The sequence below is a fragment of the Sceloporus occidentalis genome, unplaced genomic scaffold, assembly GCF_023333645.1.
Source record: "Sceloporus occidentalis isolate IW3139 unplaced genomic scaffold, rSceOcc1.0.p SCAF_2, whole genome shotgun sequence".
Taxonomy (NCBI): domain Eukaryota; kingdom Metazoa; phylum Chordata; class Lepidosauria; order Squamata; family Phrynosomatidae; genus Sceloporus; species Sceloporus occidentalis.
Genome location: NW_028316982.1, coordinates 90,888,660 through 90,908,658, shown reverse-complemented (window position 1 = coordinate 90,908,658; position 19,999 = coordinate 90,888,660). Strand labels below are relative to the sequence as shown.

At 48.4% G+C, this 19,999-nt stretch overlaps 1 protein-coding gene across 1 annotated transcript; it reads right to left on the bottom strand.

Moving 5' to 3' along the window:
• Positions 1-269: 269 nt before the first annotated feature.
• Positions 270-13,406, bottom strand: LOC149318675 (cytochrome P450 26C1-like). Its single transcript, XM_089507850.1, has 6 exons — positions 13,362-13,406; positions 10,732-10,956; positions 8,399-8,680; positions 7,220-7,375; positions 2,127-2,681; positions 270-883 (listed from the first exon to the last, which is right to left on the bottom strand). Exons 1-6 carry the CDS (start codon positions 13,404-13,406, stop codon positions 485-487), a joined length of 1,662 nt encoding a protein of 553 aa, XP_089363976.1. The 3' UTR covers positions 270-484.
• Between the last annotated feature and the right edge of the window lie 6,593 nt (positions 13,407-19,999).

Below are 19,999 nucleotides of genomic sequence, written 5' to 3'. Positions count from 1 at the left end.
TGTGTCTATAAACTATAAGGAGTTTTGAGGGATCTTCACTGGTTATGTCGACAGTCCATGGACTGCTCTCAGATAACTGCATCCTGGCAAGGCTCCCATTCTACCTGTGCTTGAACTGTAGATAATGAGTTTCTTTCTCTTGCCATTGTTCCTTCTGAGACATTCACCTTTGTAATATGTCTTCTCCTAACCTGTAACATCATGCACACATCCACATACATGCACACACGAAAAAGAAAGTGCAACTAGGAATTACACAGGATGTTATTACTGTGGATGCATATCCCTGAACAAGAATGGATGCTAACAGACTTACAGGGCATTAAGGATCAAGGATAGAGACTTCATTCTCTTCCCCACCTGCATGTTCCCCAAAGAAAGGGTTTGTGCAGGCAGAAAACCTACAGTTGGAAAGGAACTGGTATTCTGCCCCAGATTTATTCTGATCCTAAACTAGAAGTGGTAATGGAGCTGTTGGTGCTTCTCAAGTGTTTGCCTTGCTTGCCCCACTGCTTTCTCTTCCAGGTTTCAGAGGAAGAAAATAGAGGTGCAGGCCATCCACAGGGTGTACAATAGGCACCGTTTGCATCTTAGGGAAATCAGCTGTGGCCAGTTCCCAGCGAGCTGTGCTGACCAGTTCAATGGCAAGCATCTTGAGGATCACTTGGGCCAGTTCTTTGCCAATGCAGTGCCGGACTCCACCACCAAAGGGAATGTAGTGAAAGCGGAGAGCACCTACTCCCTTGTGCTCTTCCCGCTCCTCCTGAGATATCCAAAACCTCTCTGGATCAAAGGTGTCTGGAGGACTCTGGTAAATGCTGGCAGTCTCATGAGTGTCCCGAATACTGTACATCACGCTCCAACCCTTGGGAATCTGATAGCCCTAAAAGAAAGAGAGAGAAGAAGGGAAAGATAATAGAGAATCAGCACCAGAGACAGCAGCCTGCAGAGGGCAGCCTGCTAAATGAAAGTGAAGGGAAAACAACTTCTGGATTGTCTGCAACAGATGCAGTCTTGGCACATGGGGACCCTTAAATAAGCTATCCTGATAGACATTTCTAAATAACTGACCATGGGTGGTGTAGAAATGTCATGGCTTCAGTAATCAGTGAATCATAGTTTCAGGAAACAGATAATGAAGTCAATAATTTACTGTTCTGTTGGTCCAATAGAAAAATGATACACAGTAAGTACTTTACAGCAGCGGTAAGCAAACGTCAAATCTAGATTGACTGGTAGATCTCCATGCAATTTGTACTCAATTAGAAAGGATTTCTGGCTCCCAAATGTTTAACAACAGTGTGGCATTCCAGCTATTGCAACTACTAGCATTATTCACCATTGGTTGTGATGGCTATTGCTGATGGGAGTTAAAAAATTTGGAGGGCCCACAGTTCCCACTGCTGAAGTACCACAAGTACAGATATCAAGTCTGGCTTAGGGGAAGTTCCTTCTGATCATATTCTTTAAAGCTCTTTGAAAATGCGCTTTCTTCCACTTCATATATGCACTGAACAAAAGAAATCATACAAATACATTATCCTAGTTATTGGACAGGGCCTTGTGGTTTTTATTCTTCCTCCTCCTCCTCCTCATTTGTTAACATGAACAGTCTGAAGATGCCAGCCACATCTGCTGATGAAACATCAGGAAAAACCTCTTCTACAACATGGCCTCAGAGCCCGAAAAACCCACCAAAAATTATGGATGCCAGCTGTGAAAGCCTTCGACATCCCACTAGCAAATACACCTGTTATCTGCCCAAACTTTGCCTAGTGCACAGTTATAGTGCTTGCACATCCATAGGAGTTTTATTTCCATGTTGTTATATCATATTGCAGCAGAATCAGTATATGAACACTGCTTTGAAATTGTCAGATCTAAGCAATGGATAAGTATTTGTAAATTTTAAAAAGTATTTTGCTTGACCTCCTCTCTTTACTTCAGATTCTGCTTCCCTCTAAACCACAACATTTCTAGATTATGTGATCTGTGCACATGCTGTCCATGGGCCCTATAAAAATGGATCAGACTAACCTTCGGAAATCCACCTGAACCCAACCAGACAGATTGCACACACACACACCCCAACCAATAGGGCCCATACCACAAGCTGCACAACTTACATCCAGCTCAAAGGTCTGCAAGGCTGTCCTATAGCCTCCAGACACTGGGGGCAGCAAACGCAAGACTTCCTTGATGACACAATCCAAGTAGTGGAGGGGGCTCAACGTCTCCAAGGTCAAATAGGGTTGGCAATAGCATTCAGGTCCTTCCAGATTGCTATAGAGCTGGCTGGCTTCTTCTTGCCTGGGCACTGAGCGAAGGCAGTTTGTAGTCCCATGCATGGTTTCCTGGGCTACTTTAGCAGCAGAACAGGAGTTATCTTTCTCTTCTGTCTCTTTGCTTTCTTCTCCTTCCAGCCTGCGTGGAAGGGGATTTTTGAAGTCCCAATCTTTATTTTCTTTTCCATGGACACCCAGGGTCTCTTGGCAAGACTGGGAGTTTGCCAGAGATTCCTCAGCTATGAAGCAATGGCATTCCTTGGTAAGGTCATGGGATGCCAACTCCTGCTCTATCTTCTTCACAACCAGAGGGTGTTGTAGTAGCAGGAGGATCATGGAAGTACTAGCACTGGCGGTGGTGAAGAACGCTGCAAATATCAGTTCAATTGCAGACTCCTGCAAGACAAAGGAGAACGAATCAAAATAGATTTTCATGGCCTCCACAGGTCATTTCAAATAGGAGGTTTAGTTTCAGGCCTACCCACTGAGATTAAGTTCAGATAGAACATTATCAATGTTTTTGAGAAGCAGGGGATACCAATAACTCACATCATTTTTACATTCTAAGGAAGATGAGGATCCCTAAGAATTGTTGTTGTTGCTGCTGCTGCTGTTGTGTGCCTTGAAGTCATTTCCAACTTATGGTGAACCTAAGTTGAACCTATCACAGTGTTTTCTTGGCAAGATTTTTTCAGCAGGGGCTTGCCATTGCCTTCCTCTGAGGAGAAGAGAGTATAATTTGGACAAGGTCACCCAATGGCTGAGCAGGAATTGAAACCCTGGTCTCCAGGGTCATTGTCCAACACACAAGCCACTAAACCAAACTAGTTCTACCCCTAAGAATTACATTTTTAAAAGAAACACATGGGAAGAAATCATTGAGACCAGTTCTGGGGACCAGAGCTATAGTCAGTAGCAAAATGGCTCATATGAGAAGGTTCCTGCTCCCCACAGTTGATAAGGCTAGCTTTGGAGTACCAATTATAATATGAATTATTCCACAGAGGAGAATGTAGATCCACATTTGCCATGCCTGCCAGAGCCAAACTAGGTTGATTCAAGACCAAACTCCTACCAAACTCTACTACGGAATAACTTTTCTTTTCTTTTCCTATTTGTGTTTAATCCAGGAGAGCTATCTCTTCTTCTTTAGCACACATTTATCTCCAAGCAAGTTAAACAATCAGGCCAGAACAACAAAACGCCAAGCCCTTGCTTTGAAGAGGTGTCATGACATCTATGTACTCCATGCTTACCTAATTTAGATAGCTTTCTAAGCTTATCATCTGAGGTCTTTGAAAATAATATGTCACCCCTAAAGCACATCAAGAGGCTAGAACTTTTTAATAGCCCAGAGCAGTCTAGGTGCTAAAACACTTTTATTCATTCATCCATTTTTTTTTTATTCATTCATTCAGTGACTTTAAAACTGCTCTGAATTCCAAGGCAGTTTATAACACTCAGTAAAACAATAAAACAAAACCACTGGGGGGAAAAACCCAGTAAGGTATTAAAATATAATCATATCACACACCAAATAAAAGCATCTGCTAAAAACAGCAGCAGCAAATCAAAACTTTCAAATAGTGGCAAAGCGATGAAAGAGTTACAATGGCATAAATCATACCAAAGGTGACTGACATTTATTTTTATAAGGTCTTTAAGGCAGAGATGGGAGTCACACTGCTTTCCATACTAAGCCTGCATAGAAAGCGCATGGGAGCCTCTGAAGTGCTATTTGTTCTTCCTGTCATTGTTCCTAATGCTGATAGTACATGAAAAATGTGTTTGTGTGTGTGTGTATCTATATACACACACCCTACTGATGGTGAGGAAGGTGAATGTTCTAATTGACTTAGTTTTTGCATTTATGTTACAATACTAATTAAGTGTCAGTTATTCTAACCATCACATTACAATATCCCTAAACAAAGGAAAGAGATATATTTCAAAGGAAAAATGTTAAACAGCATAGAAGAAAACGTAACAAGCTCAAGCATCCACTTTCAGGCAGATTTTTGACCCTGTCAACAAAAGCAGAAAGAAAGCTAGACCAATGACTCTGGGGTAAATTGACAGAGGTGTCGAAATAACTATTGTGGGATCCACAGTGAGCTTGATTCAACTACAGAGCATTTCAGTTACATCTCAAGTAAGCAAAGAAGAGACTCAAGATGTAGAAGGAAACTCAGCCACCTAAGAAGAGGAGGAATAACACTTGCCCTGGAATATTTGGACGAGATCTCCATATAAATCAATAGGGAACATAGCTGTTACATTCTGAGAGCACAATGGTCTACTGGGAAACAAGAGGAAAATATCAACACATTTAAAGAAAGCCCAAGTTTGGCATTTGAAGAAAATGAGGGTTCTTTCTTTTTGTCCCAAGGAGATCAAAGAAACAAACACAAAGCCAACCTGCCCAGTGAAGACTGGATATGGTCAAGGGCTCCCAGAAATCTTCTAAATGAGAGATAGAAAATGGTGGGTGGGTGAATGGAATAATCTCCCAGGAAAAAGCCATGGCCGGGTGTACATATAAACAAGAACACTCTGCGTTTTTGCAGGACCCATTTGATTCTTGGATGAAGAAGCAGTGCCACACAAAGAAAGACAAAAGGAAAAGGAAATGCTTTAGCTAATAGCAACAGGTGGCTGTGGGGTATCTACTCCAGGCTTTATACCCAGTTTTAAAGGATGCCTCCAAGCTGGTGAATCTTTATGGGGATATGTTTCAGGACCATGGATAGTTCCTTCAGGCTTTTCAGACTTCTGGTGTTAGAAGTCCTGTTATGGAAAATCACTTTTCTCTGGTCAACTGAAACACTGACGTCTGTATATAAAATAGTATGTTTCATAGCTTTATATCCACTTTATATCAACTTGGGACACTTCATAGGACATTCACTCTGCTGGCTGGGGATGATTGGAGTTGTAATCTGGCACATCTGGGAAGCACCTGGCTGAGAAAGACTGCCAACACAGCTATCCAGCTCCATATGAAAGTCATTGCTGACTCCAGCTAAAACATCACCACAGATTACCATTTGCCCAGTTCACATGACATCATAAGTATTTTGTTCTCCAGAAAAGGTGCCCATCCAACATCCAACTGGTCTAGGCATCTGCTTATGTCATGTGAAATGCCATCAACCAGTCCATGTGGTTCTGCTTATCATCTGGACCCTGGAAACATTTACCTCTGGCTGTTCCAAAAGATTTCAAGTGTGAAAGACTGACTCAACAGTATTAGCACCAATTTCATTCTTTGCTTTCAAAACTTTGCTCCATTGATGTGGTTTATGACTCACAGTCAGAGCCAAAAACCCTTGCATGAAGGAACACAGATTTCAACTGAAATTTTCCTCAAATGTGATTAGAACTGTATCTAGTATTAAAATTCCTTCCTTCTTTTCTATTTTTGATATGACGTTTAAGTAAAAGTACTTTCATATCAAGCCTGTGCCTTCTTGGTTTATTCTGATTTTTGGAGGGGAGAGACCTGGTACAACATGCATAATAAACCCCACTTTGAGCCTATTTTTTGAACTTCATCAGCCTTAAAGCTGCGACCCACTGAAGTCAGTAGGCTTTCAGTCAGCTTTGTATATCTGAAATCCCTCTGCTTTCCAAAGGAGTTACTACTTAAAAGTATGCGCAAACCTTCAAACGGCAGACTTTCTGGCTACAGCTATTTCAACAGCCAGACGTGGATTATTCCTAGGACTAGCACAGGAGACTGTTTCATGTGCCCACAGATCAGATCTGTTGTACAGGAACCTGAAACTCTTTTTAAGGTGTGGGGCTGAACATTGGTAGGCACACTGTTATTAATGTTGCCTACTTGCAGCTACATGCAGGAGGAGGACAAATGACTTTCCCCATCCATTATCATTCAAGCATCTTTCAAGCACATTGTGTACGTAGAAGCCTCCTCCTCCATGTGTTCAGGGCAGCTTACCCCTAAATAAAGATACATATAGGATAGATTGCAATCAATCTTTGTTATCCCTGGGAGGACTCCCTGACAATCGCTGCCTTTCTATTTCATAGCACTTGGATCATTTTGTACACTTCTGACTGATCATTCTTGAGAAAGTTCATCTATGGTACATAACTGTTGCTACAATTTTGAGAGAATATTTCAGTGGGACAGATATGATGTTCCTGCATTGGCCAAGGAGGAAAATATGACATGAATGGGATGCATGTATGGAACAGCTCAGCTGGGGAAATGGAGTGAGGAAAGCCAGCACCCAACCCAACTTTTGGATAAGGGGATTAATTGGCCTAAGTAACAGGATGTATTACAGGAACCTTACTTCCAGATGTTGACTCCAACTCCCATAATGCCTAACCATTGGCTATGGTGGCTAGGCCTTATGGGAGTTAAAGTCCAAAATCTGGAGGGTGCTGGGATTTTGCAGGGACTCTGCTTTCACCTTAAGAAAAATAAACAGACCTGTACCTACCTGAAAGCCACTTTTTAAGTATTTTCCAAAGGAAAAGTGTGATATAAATTAAAGATTAAACCTATGACCCATACCTGGCCAATCTGGAATTACTAAACATCACAGAAAAGATACTGAGAACCTGTTGTTGTTGTTGTTGTTGTTGTTGTTGTGTGCCGTCAAGTCATTTCTGTCAAAGGGTTTTCTTGGAAAGACATATTCAGAGTTTGCCATTGCCTTCCTGAGCCTGAGGGACCCTCTGGGTTTCCATGGCTGGATTTGAACTCTGGACTCCTGGAGTCCAAACCACTGCACTGTACAGGCCCTCCCAAAACGCACACCAGCACTTTAAAAGACTGGGATACCTAGGAAGCTCTGGCATTGTTTTCTGCCTGTGGTTAGATACAGGAATAACCTCTGCACATGGTCAGAGGCACCTACGCCTTTATTATTTGCATGTTGGAAATGACACATGTTCCTTACCTTCAACTCCTGCATAGTAAATTCTTTCCCGTGCTCCTTGGCGCTGTGGATGATGAAGTCCAGGGCATCACTGTGGGCCTCAGGGTCCTTCCTCTGCAGTTTCTCCAGAATGGCTTTCTCCATGTAGCTGTGCAAAAGGTCCCGGGCCTTGATTCCCTGCGCAGAAGAGGAAAAGCTTAGCAAGTGGACACAAAGCCTTCAGGGAGGAAAAGCACACGCAGGACTAGCGCCTTGGGAAGGAGGAGAGAAACAGGTTTTGAGGCTTAAAGGAAAGAGCCAAAGAAATCACCCCTTATTTGTCCCAAATGTTGTTTTCCCCCTTCCTTTCCTTTTAAGGGCCGCTTGAGACAGGGAGGGCAAACTGGAGTCTATGGCTGCATGAACACTGGAGAAATAATCCAGTTTGACGCCACTTTAACTGACGTGGCTCAATGCTATGGAATTCTGGGAAATGTAGGTTGTTCTGGCTTTGGTGTGGGATTGTCCCACACTGCCTAAATACCCTAAAGACGCCAGGCCCCTTTCTGATTTTGGAAGCTGAGTAGGCTCAGCCCTGGTTAGTACTTGGATGGGAGACCAGCTGCTGGTGGCTGTATTTCAATGGAAGGAAATAGGAGAGAACCTCCCCTGGGTTGGCCTTGCCTAAGAAAACCCTCCGGCATTCACGGTGCCCAGGGATCTGGCAGCAGCCTTTGAGTCTGTGGAGGAGAAGTTAGGAGCAGGAGCTTTGAAAGAGGGATCTTGCTGCACCTTTGAGACTCAAGTGACAGAGAGATATTGAGTTTTGAAAAGGAGGCTTAAGCCTGGAAAGGGGATCTTGAGCTTTTAAATGTAGACTTAAGCCTGGAAAAGGGGACCTTTGAGACTAACTGAAAGAGAGAAGTTGGGAGCAGGAGCTTTGAAGACTTAAGCCTGGAAAGGGGGATGTTGCAGCCCCTTTGCGACTAAGCTGGGAGCAGGAGCTTTGCAAAGGAGACTTAAGGCTGGAAGAAAAGTGAGAAAAGACCTCCTTTTCTAGCCGGAGCTTTCCTAGCCTGGAGCCTGGGGAAAGGGCTCTTGCAGAGAGTTGCTCCCTGGGAGCAGGAGCTTTCCTAGCCTCGGAGGCAGCGGAGGAGGAAGCCGGCTCCTTCTGGGGAAGCCCTGCTCCTCTCTCTCGGAGGAGCCTAGTCCCAGGCCTACCTTGCGGAGTCCGCAGAAGGGGAGGTCGAGGGGCAGGCAGAAGAGGTTCTCCACCAGCTGCTGGAAGGCGCCGGAGAGCTCCTGGAAGCGCTGCTCTTCCAGGCGGAGGCCCAGCAGCACCCGGGCGGCCAGGCGGAAGGTCAGGCTCTTGGCCGCCGAGTAGACCTCCACGGGGCCCCGCTTGGAGCCCCGGCACCAGCCCCGCAGCGCCCGCCTCACCTCCGCCTGCAGCCCCGGCAGGTAGCTGGCCAGCGCCGCCCGGCTGAAGACCCGCGACAGCACCTGCGACGGAGGGAGAGAGAGAGGGAGGAGAGGCCCTGGGTGGATCTGGAGGCACCGGGAGCTCAGCCCCGACGCAAGGCACACTCTCTCAGCCTCAGGGATTCCCAGACTGCAGCAGGGAAGTTCCCGCAAGACTGTCTTTCCTCCTTGAAAACCCTCCCTTTGCCTTCACTTTCACGAAAATAAAGACCTCTGGGGCCCAGTCAACAGACCCTGGGATTCAGGGGGACATCATGCACTTTGATACAGATCCCGAGATCTGTAGTTTTGCAGGGTCCTTAGCCTTCTTTGCCTCACCAAACTACACATCCCAAGATACTGTAGGATGGAGCCATGTATGATTTCTAAAGTGCAGATGCCCCCTTCCGATGCCACTTCCAACATCCTATGAAATCCGCGGAGGGATATTTGGAATTCTCCAAGTCCGATCCCCAACCTACAAATCCCACTTTGGCAGTTAAAACGGGATCGTAACGCTACAACTGTATAGCATGAAAAGCCCCAGGCAGAGCTCTGTGTCACACAACTTTTGTGTCCAAATCATCGTTGTTGTTTTTTCCTTTCAAGGGGAGAACAGTAAAAGTCGGGAAAGTGGTCTGAGTGTTGGACTGTGACCCTGGAGATCAGGGTTCAAATCACAGCTCGGCTATGTAAACCCACTGGGTGACCTTGGACAAGTCACACTCTCTCAGCCTCAGAGAGTGAGGCAAGGGCAAACCTCCTCTGAAGATACTTGCCAAGTAAACCCCATGATATATAGAGTCGCCATAAATCGGAAAGGCCTTGGAGGCATGCAACCAACAAGTCAAAGGTAGCATCTAGACTGCAGAAACAATCTTTAACTGCCATGGCTCTGGAAATCCAGGGATTTGTAGTTTCATCTGGGCTAGTTTCTTCTGAAGCTAAAGGTCTCACTGCAAATCCCAGAATCCCACTGCTCTTAGCTAGGGCAGTTAAAAGAAGGATCAAACTGGATTGGTTTCTACAGTCTGTTGACGCCTTGTTATTTGACGCCAGCCCAAAACACACGGCAGAAACAATCCAGTTTGAGACCACTTTAACTTCCCTGGCTCAGTGCTAGGCAATCCTGAGAACGGTAGTTTTGGGAAACATTGAGCCTTCTCTGTCAGAGAGAGCTCTGGTGGCACAATAGACTACATTTCCCAGGGTCGCCTAGCACTGAGCCAGGGCAGTTAAAGCGGTCTCAAACTGGATTGTTTCTGCAGGACCGACCAGGTCTTCTTCAGTGCGGATGCGACCTAGGGAAAGAAAGCTTTTGCTCAGTGAAACAAAATGCCTTCCCTTTGGTGCTGTGTTTTCTGATAGGGGCCAACCTGCCAAAGTGGATGGCAGAGACAGCAAGGAAAGATCCTTTTTAAACGGCAGAGCCCAGCATCCCCAGCCTGAGGAGTTGTTGTTTGCGCTTGTTGTGGTACGTCTTCAAGTTTCCGACTCTCTCTTCCTCTCTTCCGACAATCTTCCTTGGCAAGATTTGTTCAGAGAGAGTTTGCCATTGCCTTCCCCTGAGGCTGAGAGAGTGTGACCATGGCTGGGTCGGGATTCTGTTGGGGATTCAAGTTTCCTAAGGCTTTTCTTAAGGAAACAAAAATATCAAAGCCAAGTCTAGCTTTTAAATCAACAGAGCAGCAGAAAAGTGCCTTTATCTAACGATGCTCCCTAAGGACTGACCCAAAGGCAACACAAATAGCTTGTAGTATAATAATAATAATAATAATAATAATAATAATAATTTATTTTTACCTCGCCTGTCCTGTAAGTTTAAGAAGCAAAACTTCGACTAATGGCTTGAATCTACACGAGAGGCTGGAATCTTGGATCGGGGCTGCATCCACACTGCAGAAATAACCTGGTTTGGCACCGCTTCAACTCTCTTTCTGGCTCAAGGCTATGGAATTCTGGGAGTTGGAGTTTGTTGTGGGGCCCAGAGCGGAGTTATTTCTCCAGCCCCAGTCCAAGGCTCCAGCCACTGGGCCTAGGCTGCCTCTCTTGGGAGTTGTAGTTCCCCAAGGACCCCCAGCCCCCCTACCTACCTTCCTGCGGTGGCGGTGGGCCTGGGCCTTGGCGCCCAGGAGGGTGTGGGTGCCCAGGAGGATGTGGGTGCTGGTGGGCCACTGGGCGCTGACCAGGCTGTGCTCCCCGAGGAGGATCTTGCGCACGTTCTCGGCCCCGCTCACCCGGATCACCGGCTTCCCCAGCAGGTGCGTCTTGAACACAGGGCCGTACCTCTTCCGCCGGGAGCTGTGGAAGGCCGAGCCCTGCCCGGAGGAGAGAGAGAGGATGGCACCAAGGGACTGGACAAGGACTGGCAGATCCCCCCCTCATCGCTCTCTCTCCTCCAAGGATTAGCGGAAGAAATCAGCCCAAGTCATAGACTCACAGAGTTGGAAGAGACCGCAAGGGCCATCCAGCCCAACCCCCTTCTGCCCTGCAGGAACTCTCCATCAAAGCATCCCCTGTGACAGATGGCCATCCAGCCTCTATTTAAAGACCTCTAAGGAAGGAGACTCCGCTACACTCCGAGGAAGGAGTGTGTTCCACTGTTGAACAGCCCTGACTGTCAGGAAGTTCCTCCTAATGTTCAGGTGGAATCTCTTTTCCAGTAGCTTGCATCCTTTGCTCCACGTTCTAGTCTCTGGAGCAGCAGAAAACAAGTTTGCTCCCTCTTCAATATGACATCCCTTCAAATATTTAAACAGGGCTATCATATCACCTCTTAACCTTCTCTTCTCCAGGCTAAATATCCCCAGCTCCCTGAGTCTTTCCTCATAGGGCAAGGTTTCCAGACCCTTCACCATTTTAGTCGCCCTCCTTTGGACGCACTCCAGTTTCTCAAAATCCTTTTTAAATTGTGGTGCCCAGAACTGGGCACAGTATTCCAGGTGGGGCCAGAGCAGAATAGAGTGGCACTGTTACTTTCCTTGATCTAGACACTATATTTCTATTGATTCAGCCTAAAATCGCATTGGCTTTGTTAGCTGCTGCATTGCATGAGTCAAGAGTGCCTCTGAGCAAGTGCAGAGATCCTCTTCCTTGGCTTATCCCCAGGGTGCCCCACCTGGAGGACATTCGAGAGAGAGGTAGAGACCTTCCCAAACCAAAGTTTTACTTGTGAGTCGCCTTGGGTCCCTCCTGGGAGAAAAGGCGTCATTCACATGAAATGGAATGAATGAATGAAATCGTGCTTTTTAGACCTGCTCGAAAGGGAAGACGTTTTGGAATACCTCTAGGACGGAAGGCTGGGCATGGAGGCCGCGTCCGGGGAAAGGAGGACGGCTGGTGACCCTGGCCAGGGCCTATTTGCTAGCCTTGAGCCTCCTCCCCAGCAAGGTTTGTTTTTGTTTGATTTATTTCATGGATTTATATCCCGCTTTTCTTCCACAATGGGATTCACAAAGGTTGCCTCTGAGCGGGTCCAGAGTGCCTTTCTTTTCCTGGCAACAGGAACGCCCTTTGTGCCTTTCTGGGGGCTTTACAACTAAGACGGTTTAGGAACCGACCTAAAGTGTGTCCACACGGCACTTTGACAACCCATTTTAACGGCCACAGCTGTTCTCCTACACAACCTTGGGATCTGCAGTTTGGTGAGGCACCCGCACTCTTTGACAGACCAGGCTGAATATCTCACCAAACTACATCTCCCAAAGATTCTGTAGGACAGAGTCATGGCAGTGAAAGTGGTGTCAAACTGTTTTCATTCCGCAGTATGGATGCATATCAGGTTGGTTTCTAGGACTTCTGTTTAGAGACTCAGAAAGACGTGGTGAAAGATTGCGAAGACTGCGTTGGAAATCTCCTTCTAAGGAAGGAAGAAAGAGAGAAAGACAGGAAGAAAGACAGAAAGAGAGAAGGGAAGAGGGAGGGAGGGAGGGAGGGAGGGAGGGAGGGAGGGAGGGAGAGAAAGAGAGAAAGAGAAAGGAAGGAAGGTAGATAGAGAAAAGACAGAAAGAGGAAGAAAGAGGAAGAAACAAAGGAAAGATGGAAGGAAGGAAGAAAAGAAGATAAATAAAAAGAGAGAAAGAAACACAGAAAAACAGAAACAAAGAGGGAGGGAAGGAGAAAGAGAAGAGAGACGGGAAGAGAGAAAGAAAGAGGAAGGAAGGAGGGAAGAGAGAGAGGAAGAGAGGAAGGAAAGAAAGAGGAAAGAAGGAAGAAGGAAGAAAAAAGAGAGTGAAGGAAGGAAGGAAGGAAGGAAGGAAGGAAGGAAGGAAGGAAGGAAGGAAGGAAGGAAGGACAGATAGAGAAAGAAAAAGGAAGGAAGAGAGAAAGAGAGAGGAAGGAAGAGAGGAAGGAAGGAAGAGCCAAGGCGCATCCCACTGGAAGGGAGGGGTAGTTCCTCCGGGGGAAAGGGGCCGAGGATGGCGGGCTGAGCAGAGAGAAACCTTGCTGTTGGAGCCAGTGGCCCCTCTGCTGCGGGTCGGGAAGGGGGCAGCCCTAACCCCAACCCCACCGGGCCCAGATCCCAATCCAGGACCAAAAACCAAGGGAAGAGTTTCAAAAGGATGCGATGACACCTCCCAGAACCCCCCTCTTCCACTGAGCAGTCCGGCTTTTGGGGGGGATTGTGGGCATTGTGGTCCACCAGGAAATCCCCCGACCTCTCTTCCAGGAAGAGCAGGGTGGCCTCTGAGCATAGGCAGAGTGCTTTCGGGGCCCGACTCACCTGGATCAGCCAATGGAAGGTCTCCCCGAAGAAGGGCCAGCCCATGGAGCCCTGGGGCAGGGGCAGGGGGCTGCCGGGATCCCGGCTGAGGCTCCATCGGAGGGCCCACAGCTGCCGGAGCAGGGCCAGCAGGAGCCCCAGGGCCAGCAGGGCGCCCAGCCCGGCCTCCAGCCAAGAGACAGCCTGCCCGGCCTCGGGCGGCAAGGCAGATGGGGGCGGCGGCGGCGGCGGCGGAGGAGGAGGAGGTGGCAACATCTGGAGGCTCTGGCCGGAGGGCAGCATGGTCGGCCCCGGCATCGATCTCAACGCCAGACGACGGACTGGGCTGTTGGGAGAAGACAAGGCAGGAGAAAGAAAGAAAGAAAGAAAGAAAGAAAGAAAGAAAGAAAGAAAGAAAGAAAGACCATCAGGAGGAGCAGAGGTCCTCCAAGGAGGATCAGGGGAAATGGGGGACAGGGCCAAAGACAAAGGCGGAAAGCACTCCTAAGAATGGCCATGCAGGCTTCTGGGGCGTCCTCCAAAAGGAGGACATGATCCAAAAAGAGTCAAAGACAAAGGCTCTAAACACTCCTGGGAATGGCCATGCAGGCTTCTGGGGCGTCCTCCAAAGGGAGGACCTTCCAGAAAAAGGATCCAAGACAAAGCTAAGGATGCTGCTATACATTCAAACTTCAAATCATCCTGCTCCGAATGGAGGACCTTTGGGAAGGCCTCCTGGACCTAATACGGGCATAGAGGACGGGGTCCGGGAAAAGGAGGACCCCCTACCCCGTTAAAGCCTTCTCGGTGCCCTCCTCCTGGGCATCTCCAAAAGACACTGCCCCCTTCCCCATCGGATCCCTAAAGCTTGCGCCCTGCCAAGGAAGGCTTAAGAGGAGAAAGGGATCCAGGTGGCCTTTCCCCTTCTTTCCCTTCCCCTGATGCCATCCCAAGAGGAGAAAGGGGTGCTTTCCTGCCCCTTATGGCGGGGATGTCTCTCTCCCTGGGGAGAGTTTGGAGGACTGGCAACGATGGCACAGGTCTCCTTTGATGTCAATGGGGCTCAAACCAGGTGCCCGGGTTGTGCCCACAGGTGCCCATCGGGGCAGGAAAGGAGAGAGCCAAGCAAAAAGGAAGGGAGAAAGACAGGAAGAAGAGAAATGGAGAAAGGGGAATGAAAGGAGGGAGGGAGAGAGGGGGGAGGGAGGGAGGGAAATATAGAAAGGAAGGAAGGAAGGAAGGAAGGAAGGAAGGAAGGAAGGAAGATGATAGATAGATAGATAGATAGATAGATAGATAGATAGATAGATAGATAGATAGAAGAGGAAGGAAGGAAGGAAGGAAAAAGAAAGAAAGAAAGAAAGAGGAAGGAAGGAAGGAAGGAAGGAAGGGGGACGGCTTGGCTCTCCTGTTCGTGCCCCCGATATGGCACCTGTGAGCCCCATTGACTCCAATGCCAGGCACCCTCTTCCTTCCCCATCCAGCTGTCAAAGGTAACCAGCCACCTTCCAGTTCCCTATCCATGACAGGTGCCACCTTACCCATGGGTGCCATCCTTGCCATCCTCTGTGGAGCCCTCCTTCCTTCCTCTCCTCCTCCTCCTCCTCCTTCTGCCCCCCAACCAACCCTTCCCCACCCCACCCTTCTTTTCAACCTCTCCCTTTCCTTGGGACTGGTTTATATAGATCTTGGCCAGGCTGCACCTCCTGACGTCTGCGCTGCCTATTTCCAAGCCAGGAGTGCCAAGGCTGCCATTGGTGCCCGGGAGAGTCCACGTGCAAAGAGGGGGGAGGAGGGGGACACAGGGGGCTTTTTGGGGGGGAAGGGGGAGGCATCCCACAGGTAGCCAATAAGAGAGGGCCTCCCTTCTCGTCCTTTCTCCCTCCCTCCTCCAGAAAAGTGCTGGAGGCCTTTGAAGCCGAAGGATCTGGAGGATGGGAGATCCAGTTCCTCCCAGTGGTGTAGTTTGCACTATTGTTTCGACCACTTGAGAGATAAACCCACCTTGGGCAAGTCACACTCTCTCAGCCTCAGAGGATGGCCATGAGTCTTGGGCTACGACCCCAGAGACCCGAGTTGGATCCTTAGTTCGACCGTGAAAGAGAGAGTTACACTCTCTCAGCCTCAGAGGATGACAATGGAAAAGCCAGCCTGGATGTAATGCTTTGAGTTTTGAATTAGGACCCTAGGAGACCAGGGTTTGAATTCGAGCATGGGGTTGGGAAATCCACTGGACTCAGGGCAAGCCACACTCTCTCAGCCTCAGGAGAAGGCCATGGCAAAGCCCCTCTGAAGAAACTTGCCAAGAAAAGCCCTGTGATATAGGGTCGCCATAAGCCGGAAACGACACGGAGGCGGACAACAGAGAGAGTGAGGAAAAGTTACTTTGGGACTACAACTCCCAGGGAACATGAGCAATGTCCATGCTGGCTGGGGGTTCTGGGAGTATATTTCGCTTCATACAGGAGGGCACAGTGCTGGACTGCCAGTCTGTGCCGAAGCTGGCTTGGCCGGCCTTAATTTAGCCAGTCCCTCTCTGTGTCAGCCTAACCTACCTCGCAGGGTTGTTGTGAGGATTTTGTTTTGTCTTTAAAAAAAGGAAAGAGTTTTCCTGCCGCCCTCTGCTCTTCAGAGGACAGGCATGAGTTCTTGGTCTGGTTATGTCCCTCCAAGTCGTTTCTGACTTATGGTGACCTTAAGGCGACGCTATCGTGGGGTTTTCTTGGCAAGATTTGTTTAGAGGGGTTTTGCCTTTGCCTCACTCTCTGAGGCTGAGAGAGTGTGACTTGCCCAAGGTGGGTTTCTCTCTCAAATGGTCGAAAGAACACTGCACACACAGCCCCCGCCGGAATGGATGGAAGCCGCAGGCTGCGCTCCTCACTTCTTTTCCTCTGGCCTAAACAGGAGTCATGGACCCAAGAGGGAAAGGGGGTCCTGTGTGTGTGTGTGTGTGTGTGTGTGTGTGTGTGTGTGTGTGTGTGTGTGTAAACGGGACACGTTGCAACTCCTCGCAATCCTAAAGGAAGAAGAGCAACCTGAACAGAGCCAGCCCAAAGCTGCTGCGTTCCTCTTCTTAAAGTGTCCTAATACTAGGGACGTGGGAGTTTTTCTTGTGCTACTTTTATTCGCTGGCTGGGGGGACCCCCTCTGTTTTCCTCCCTCTTAAAGAGGGTCCTTTTTAGGAATTAAGAAGCTAGAGGGTGCCCCCCCCCCCCAACGAAATGAGGGGCCTCTATGAAATGATCGTGGCAAAAGCGAAGAGAAGGCAGATCCTGGAGTTTTAAGGTTTAGCTCCAAAAGAATGGATGTCCACAGAAAGTCCCCTAAACTAGGCTCGGAAGGGATCTGGAGAAGTACCCAAAAGCTCAAGAGGAAAGGGATCGGTGGGTCCCCAATGCCCAGATCGGATGGATCTATTGCTGCTCAAACTTTCTGTTGTTGTGCGCCTCCAAGTCGCTTTCCGACTTAGCAATGCGAAGATGCTGGGATGCAGCTTTGCAGTGTGCAACTAATCTTTATAGCCTTTACAATACGGACTTCTGTGTGTATGTTATACTGATTCTACTCTCTGCTTTTAGCCTTTTGAAGATGGGATACTGCTTCCCCCCCCCCCCCATCCACCCCAAAAGGTAAAATGCTATCAAGTGAATCACTTGGTAGCTGTAGATTAGTTACGTTTAAAATGCCTACTTGCCCTCCCCCAATAAAAGGCAACCCCCCTTTGACTAGGTTTGTTCTGAAGCTGAGAGAGTGTGACTTGGCCACTCAGAGGATTTCCACTACCCCAGGCTCTCTTTGCTTGCTGGGGCTTCAAGGCGACGGTGTTCGGGGCAAGGTTTATTCTGAGACAGTGTGACTCGCACCCATCGGGATCTGAACCCTGCTCACCCCAGAGTCCTAATCCAACACGCAAACCTTTGCCTCACCTTGTCTTTTACTTAAGAGAACAAAAAGACTTCTCAAAACATGTTCAAGTGTTGCAAGTGATGTACAGCCGCATCCCGACGAGTCTCCTTTTGCAGCCAAATTGATCTCTTCTGCATCTTTGGCAATATCTGCTCCCCCCCCCCCCCCATTGTCATCCCCTTCTCCTTTGGGGTCAGGTCTTTCCTAGATTGCAACCCCGAGTGTCACATTTAACAGTCTGTAAAGCCGCTTCCAGAGCCTTTGTGGCTGAAGGGCCGGGGATCAATCCGCCAAGAGACCATCTTCTTGAACATTTCTTCCAGGAAAGGAAAAGCAGCTGGACACTTGGGGGATGGATGGGAAAGCCACCCACAGGACCCTACGAGTGGAAGGCCTTCTTCGGAAAAGGCAAGAAAGGCACTGGATTTGGGGCTCTATCTAACACTGGGCCTGGTGTTTTATTCCTTCCCTTTCCTATTAATCACAAGGAAAACCTGCAACAAGACGTCGCAATGCAGAGTCCAACCACAACAACAACCCTGGGAGTTCCCCATATTTGTGCTTCCTCCTATTCTCTCCTCTCTACTTCTGGAGTGAGCTGTTACTCGGAGAGAGGAGTAGCAACTCTTCTTCCCCAATGTTTTCCTGTACCTCTGCTTTCCCCCGATTTCCCTGTCTTGGGGGGAGATGGTGCCCCTGGGAAAGAGAGTCCTCTTCAGTTGTACATGTTAGATCTTCTTAACTGTGGATTTTAAACAACGAGTTTTAAATGTGGATTGTTTTACTATGTGCCTCTCTTATAACCCTCTTAAATATGCGCGTCCTTTTAAACTGATGCGTATTTTAATAGATGTATATTTTAACTCAGGCAGTATGTCTGTTCCTTGTTGTTCCCCCCTCGATCCATGGGGCAGGTCTATTAATAATTAATATTATTATTATTAATAATAATACGTCGTCGTCGTCGCTTTCTCCATTACCTAGGGCTCTTCTTTCTGCACCTTTGAAAGAGAGAAAGGCAGGCGGAGACTGCTTTGAACCATTTCCTTAAGCTTTCTCCTGAAGAATTGCTTGCCTTGGGAAGTGAGGCTGTTTCTTGCTTTGCTAAGGATGCTATTTATTACTTCAGAGGAGAGCTTTCCTCCATGAAGGAGAATGGGAGAAAGGACCACATCCAGTCCTCCATCCTCACAATGTGGAGACAGGCATTTCCAAAGAGCCTGGCTTTCTCCAAGCCTTCTTCCCGCAAGATTCCCGGCTTCCCAAGCAAGATTCCCTTCTGTAAGCAATAGTCTCTTTTTACTCCCATCCTTTTGAAATGAGTGCCCCCCGCCTTGGGGAGAAAGGAGGGATAGGAATCCTTGAAAGAAATACAGTCGGCCCTCCATATCCATGGATTCTTTGACCCACGGCCTGAAGATATCCCCCAAAAAGCAAAGCTTCATTTTGCTCTATGTTATATATAAGGGGACAGCATATTACTCTGCCATTGTGTTCCATGGGACTGGAGCACCCACGGATGTTGCTATCTATGGGGGGCTTCTGGAACCAAACCCCAGAGGATACCAAGGGCCCACTGTAAAGATAAATGAATACTGATTTCCTTGACTAACGCGGCCATGCCTTTGATTTTAAAAGGTGTTTTAAGCCAAATTGTTTCCTCAATTCCCTTTTCCTGAATGCCCCCAGAAGGGCAGAGAGAGAGAGAGAGAGATTTCTCCAACGAGGAGTATGTAGAGAGCTCTTGCATTGAGAGTAAATGAAAGAGAGAAGTTGGCAGCAGGAGCTTTCCTAGACTCCAGTCTAATGCATCTGAGGGAGTAGACTGACGTCTAGGAAAGCTCCTGCTGCCAACTTTTCTCTTCCAGTGAGTCTCAAAGCTGCTGCAAGATCTCTCTGCATCCTGATTCTCCGGACTACTTCCAGGTAAAAAGAGGAGTAAGCCTTCCCGGCCTCCCTCTCTCTCTCCCAGGGCCAGGGCTTGCCCGGTCAGGGGGAAACGGCTGCCTGCCTTGCCCAGGCGCCAGGCTCCCAGGCCGCCTGGCACAGGCGAAGGTCATGGGAGCCCAGGCATGTCCCTCCACCCGCAAGGAGCCCCGGGACGGCGAGGCCCAGGCCTTCCAGGGGCTGGCTCCAGTTGGCATGGCTTGGCTTGGCTTGGCTGGCAGGGGCCAGAGAGCTGCCAAGGGCAGCTGGGCCTGGGCGGAAGGCTGCCAAGAGCGGGAAGGGCACAGCTGCCACCAAAGGGGCACCAAAGGACAGTAAACGAGGCAGGCGGGGGGGGGGGTGAGAGAGGCAGAGAGGCTGGCCTGGGCTTGGTCCGGGTGGCCAGGTGTCCTTCGCCGCAAAGGAGGACCAGGCCCCGAAATGGAGGACGGCCCAGAAAAACGGAGGGACGAGAATAGAAAAGCCCAAGGCAAAAACAGAGCCCTGTTAGTCTCTAGAATCGGGATCTTGTGGCACCTTTGAGACTCACGGGGAGAGAGAGGTTGGCAGCAGGAGCTTCCCTAGACTTCAGTCTACTTCCTCAGATGCTTATTGTTATTATTAGACATAGCCGAATTGGTGAAGCAGGAACTTCCCCAGACTGCAGTCTACTTCCTCAGGTGCACGTTATTATTGCTGTTCAAAGATATAGCTGTTCTAGTCTGTAGAATCGGTATGTGGAGAGATCTTGAAGCACATCTGATACTCACTGGAAGAAAAAGGTGGCAGCAGGAGCTTCCCTAGACCTAAGTCTACTTCCTCAGATG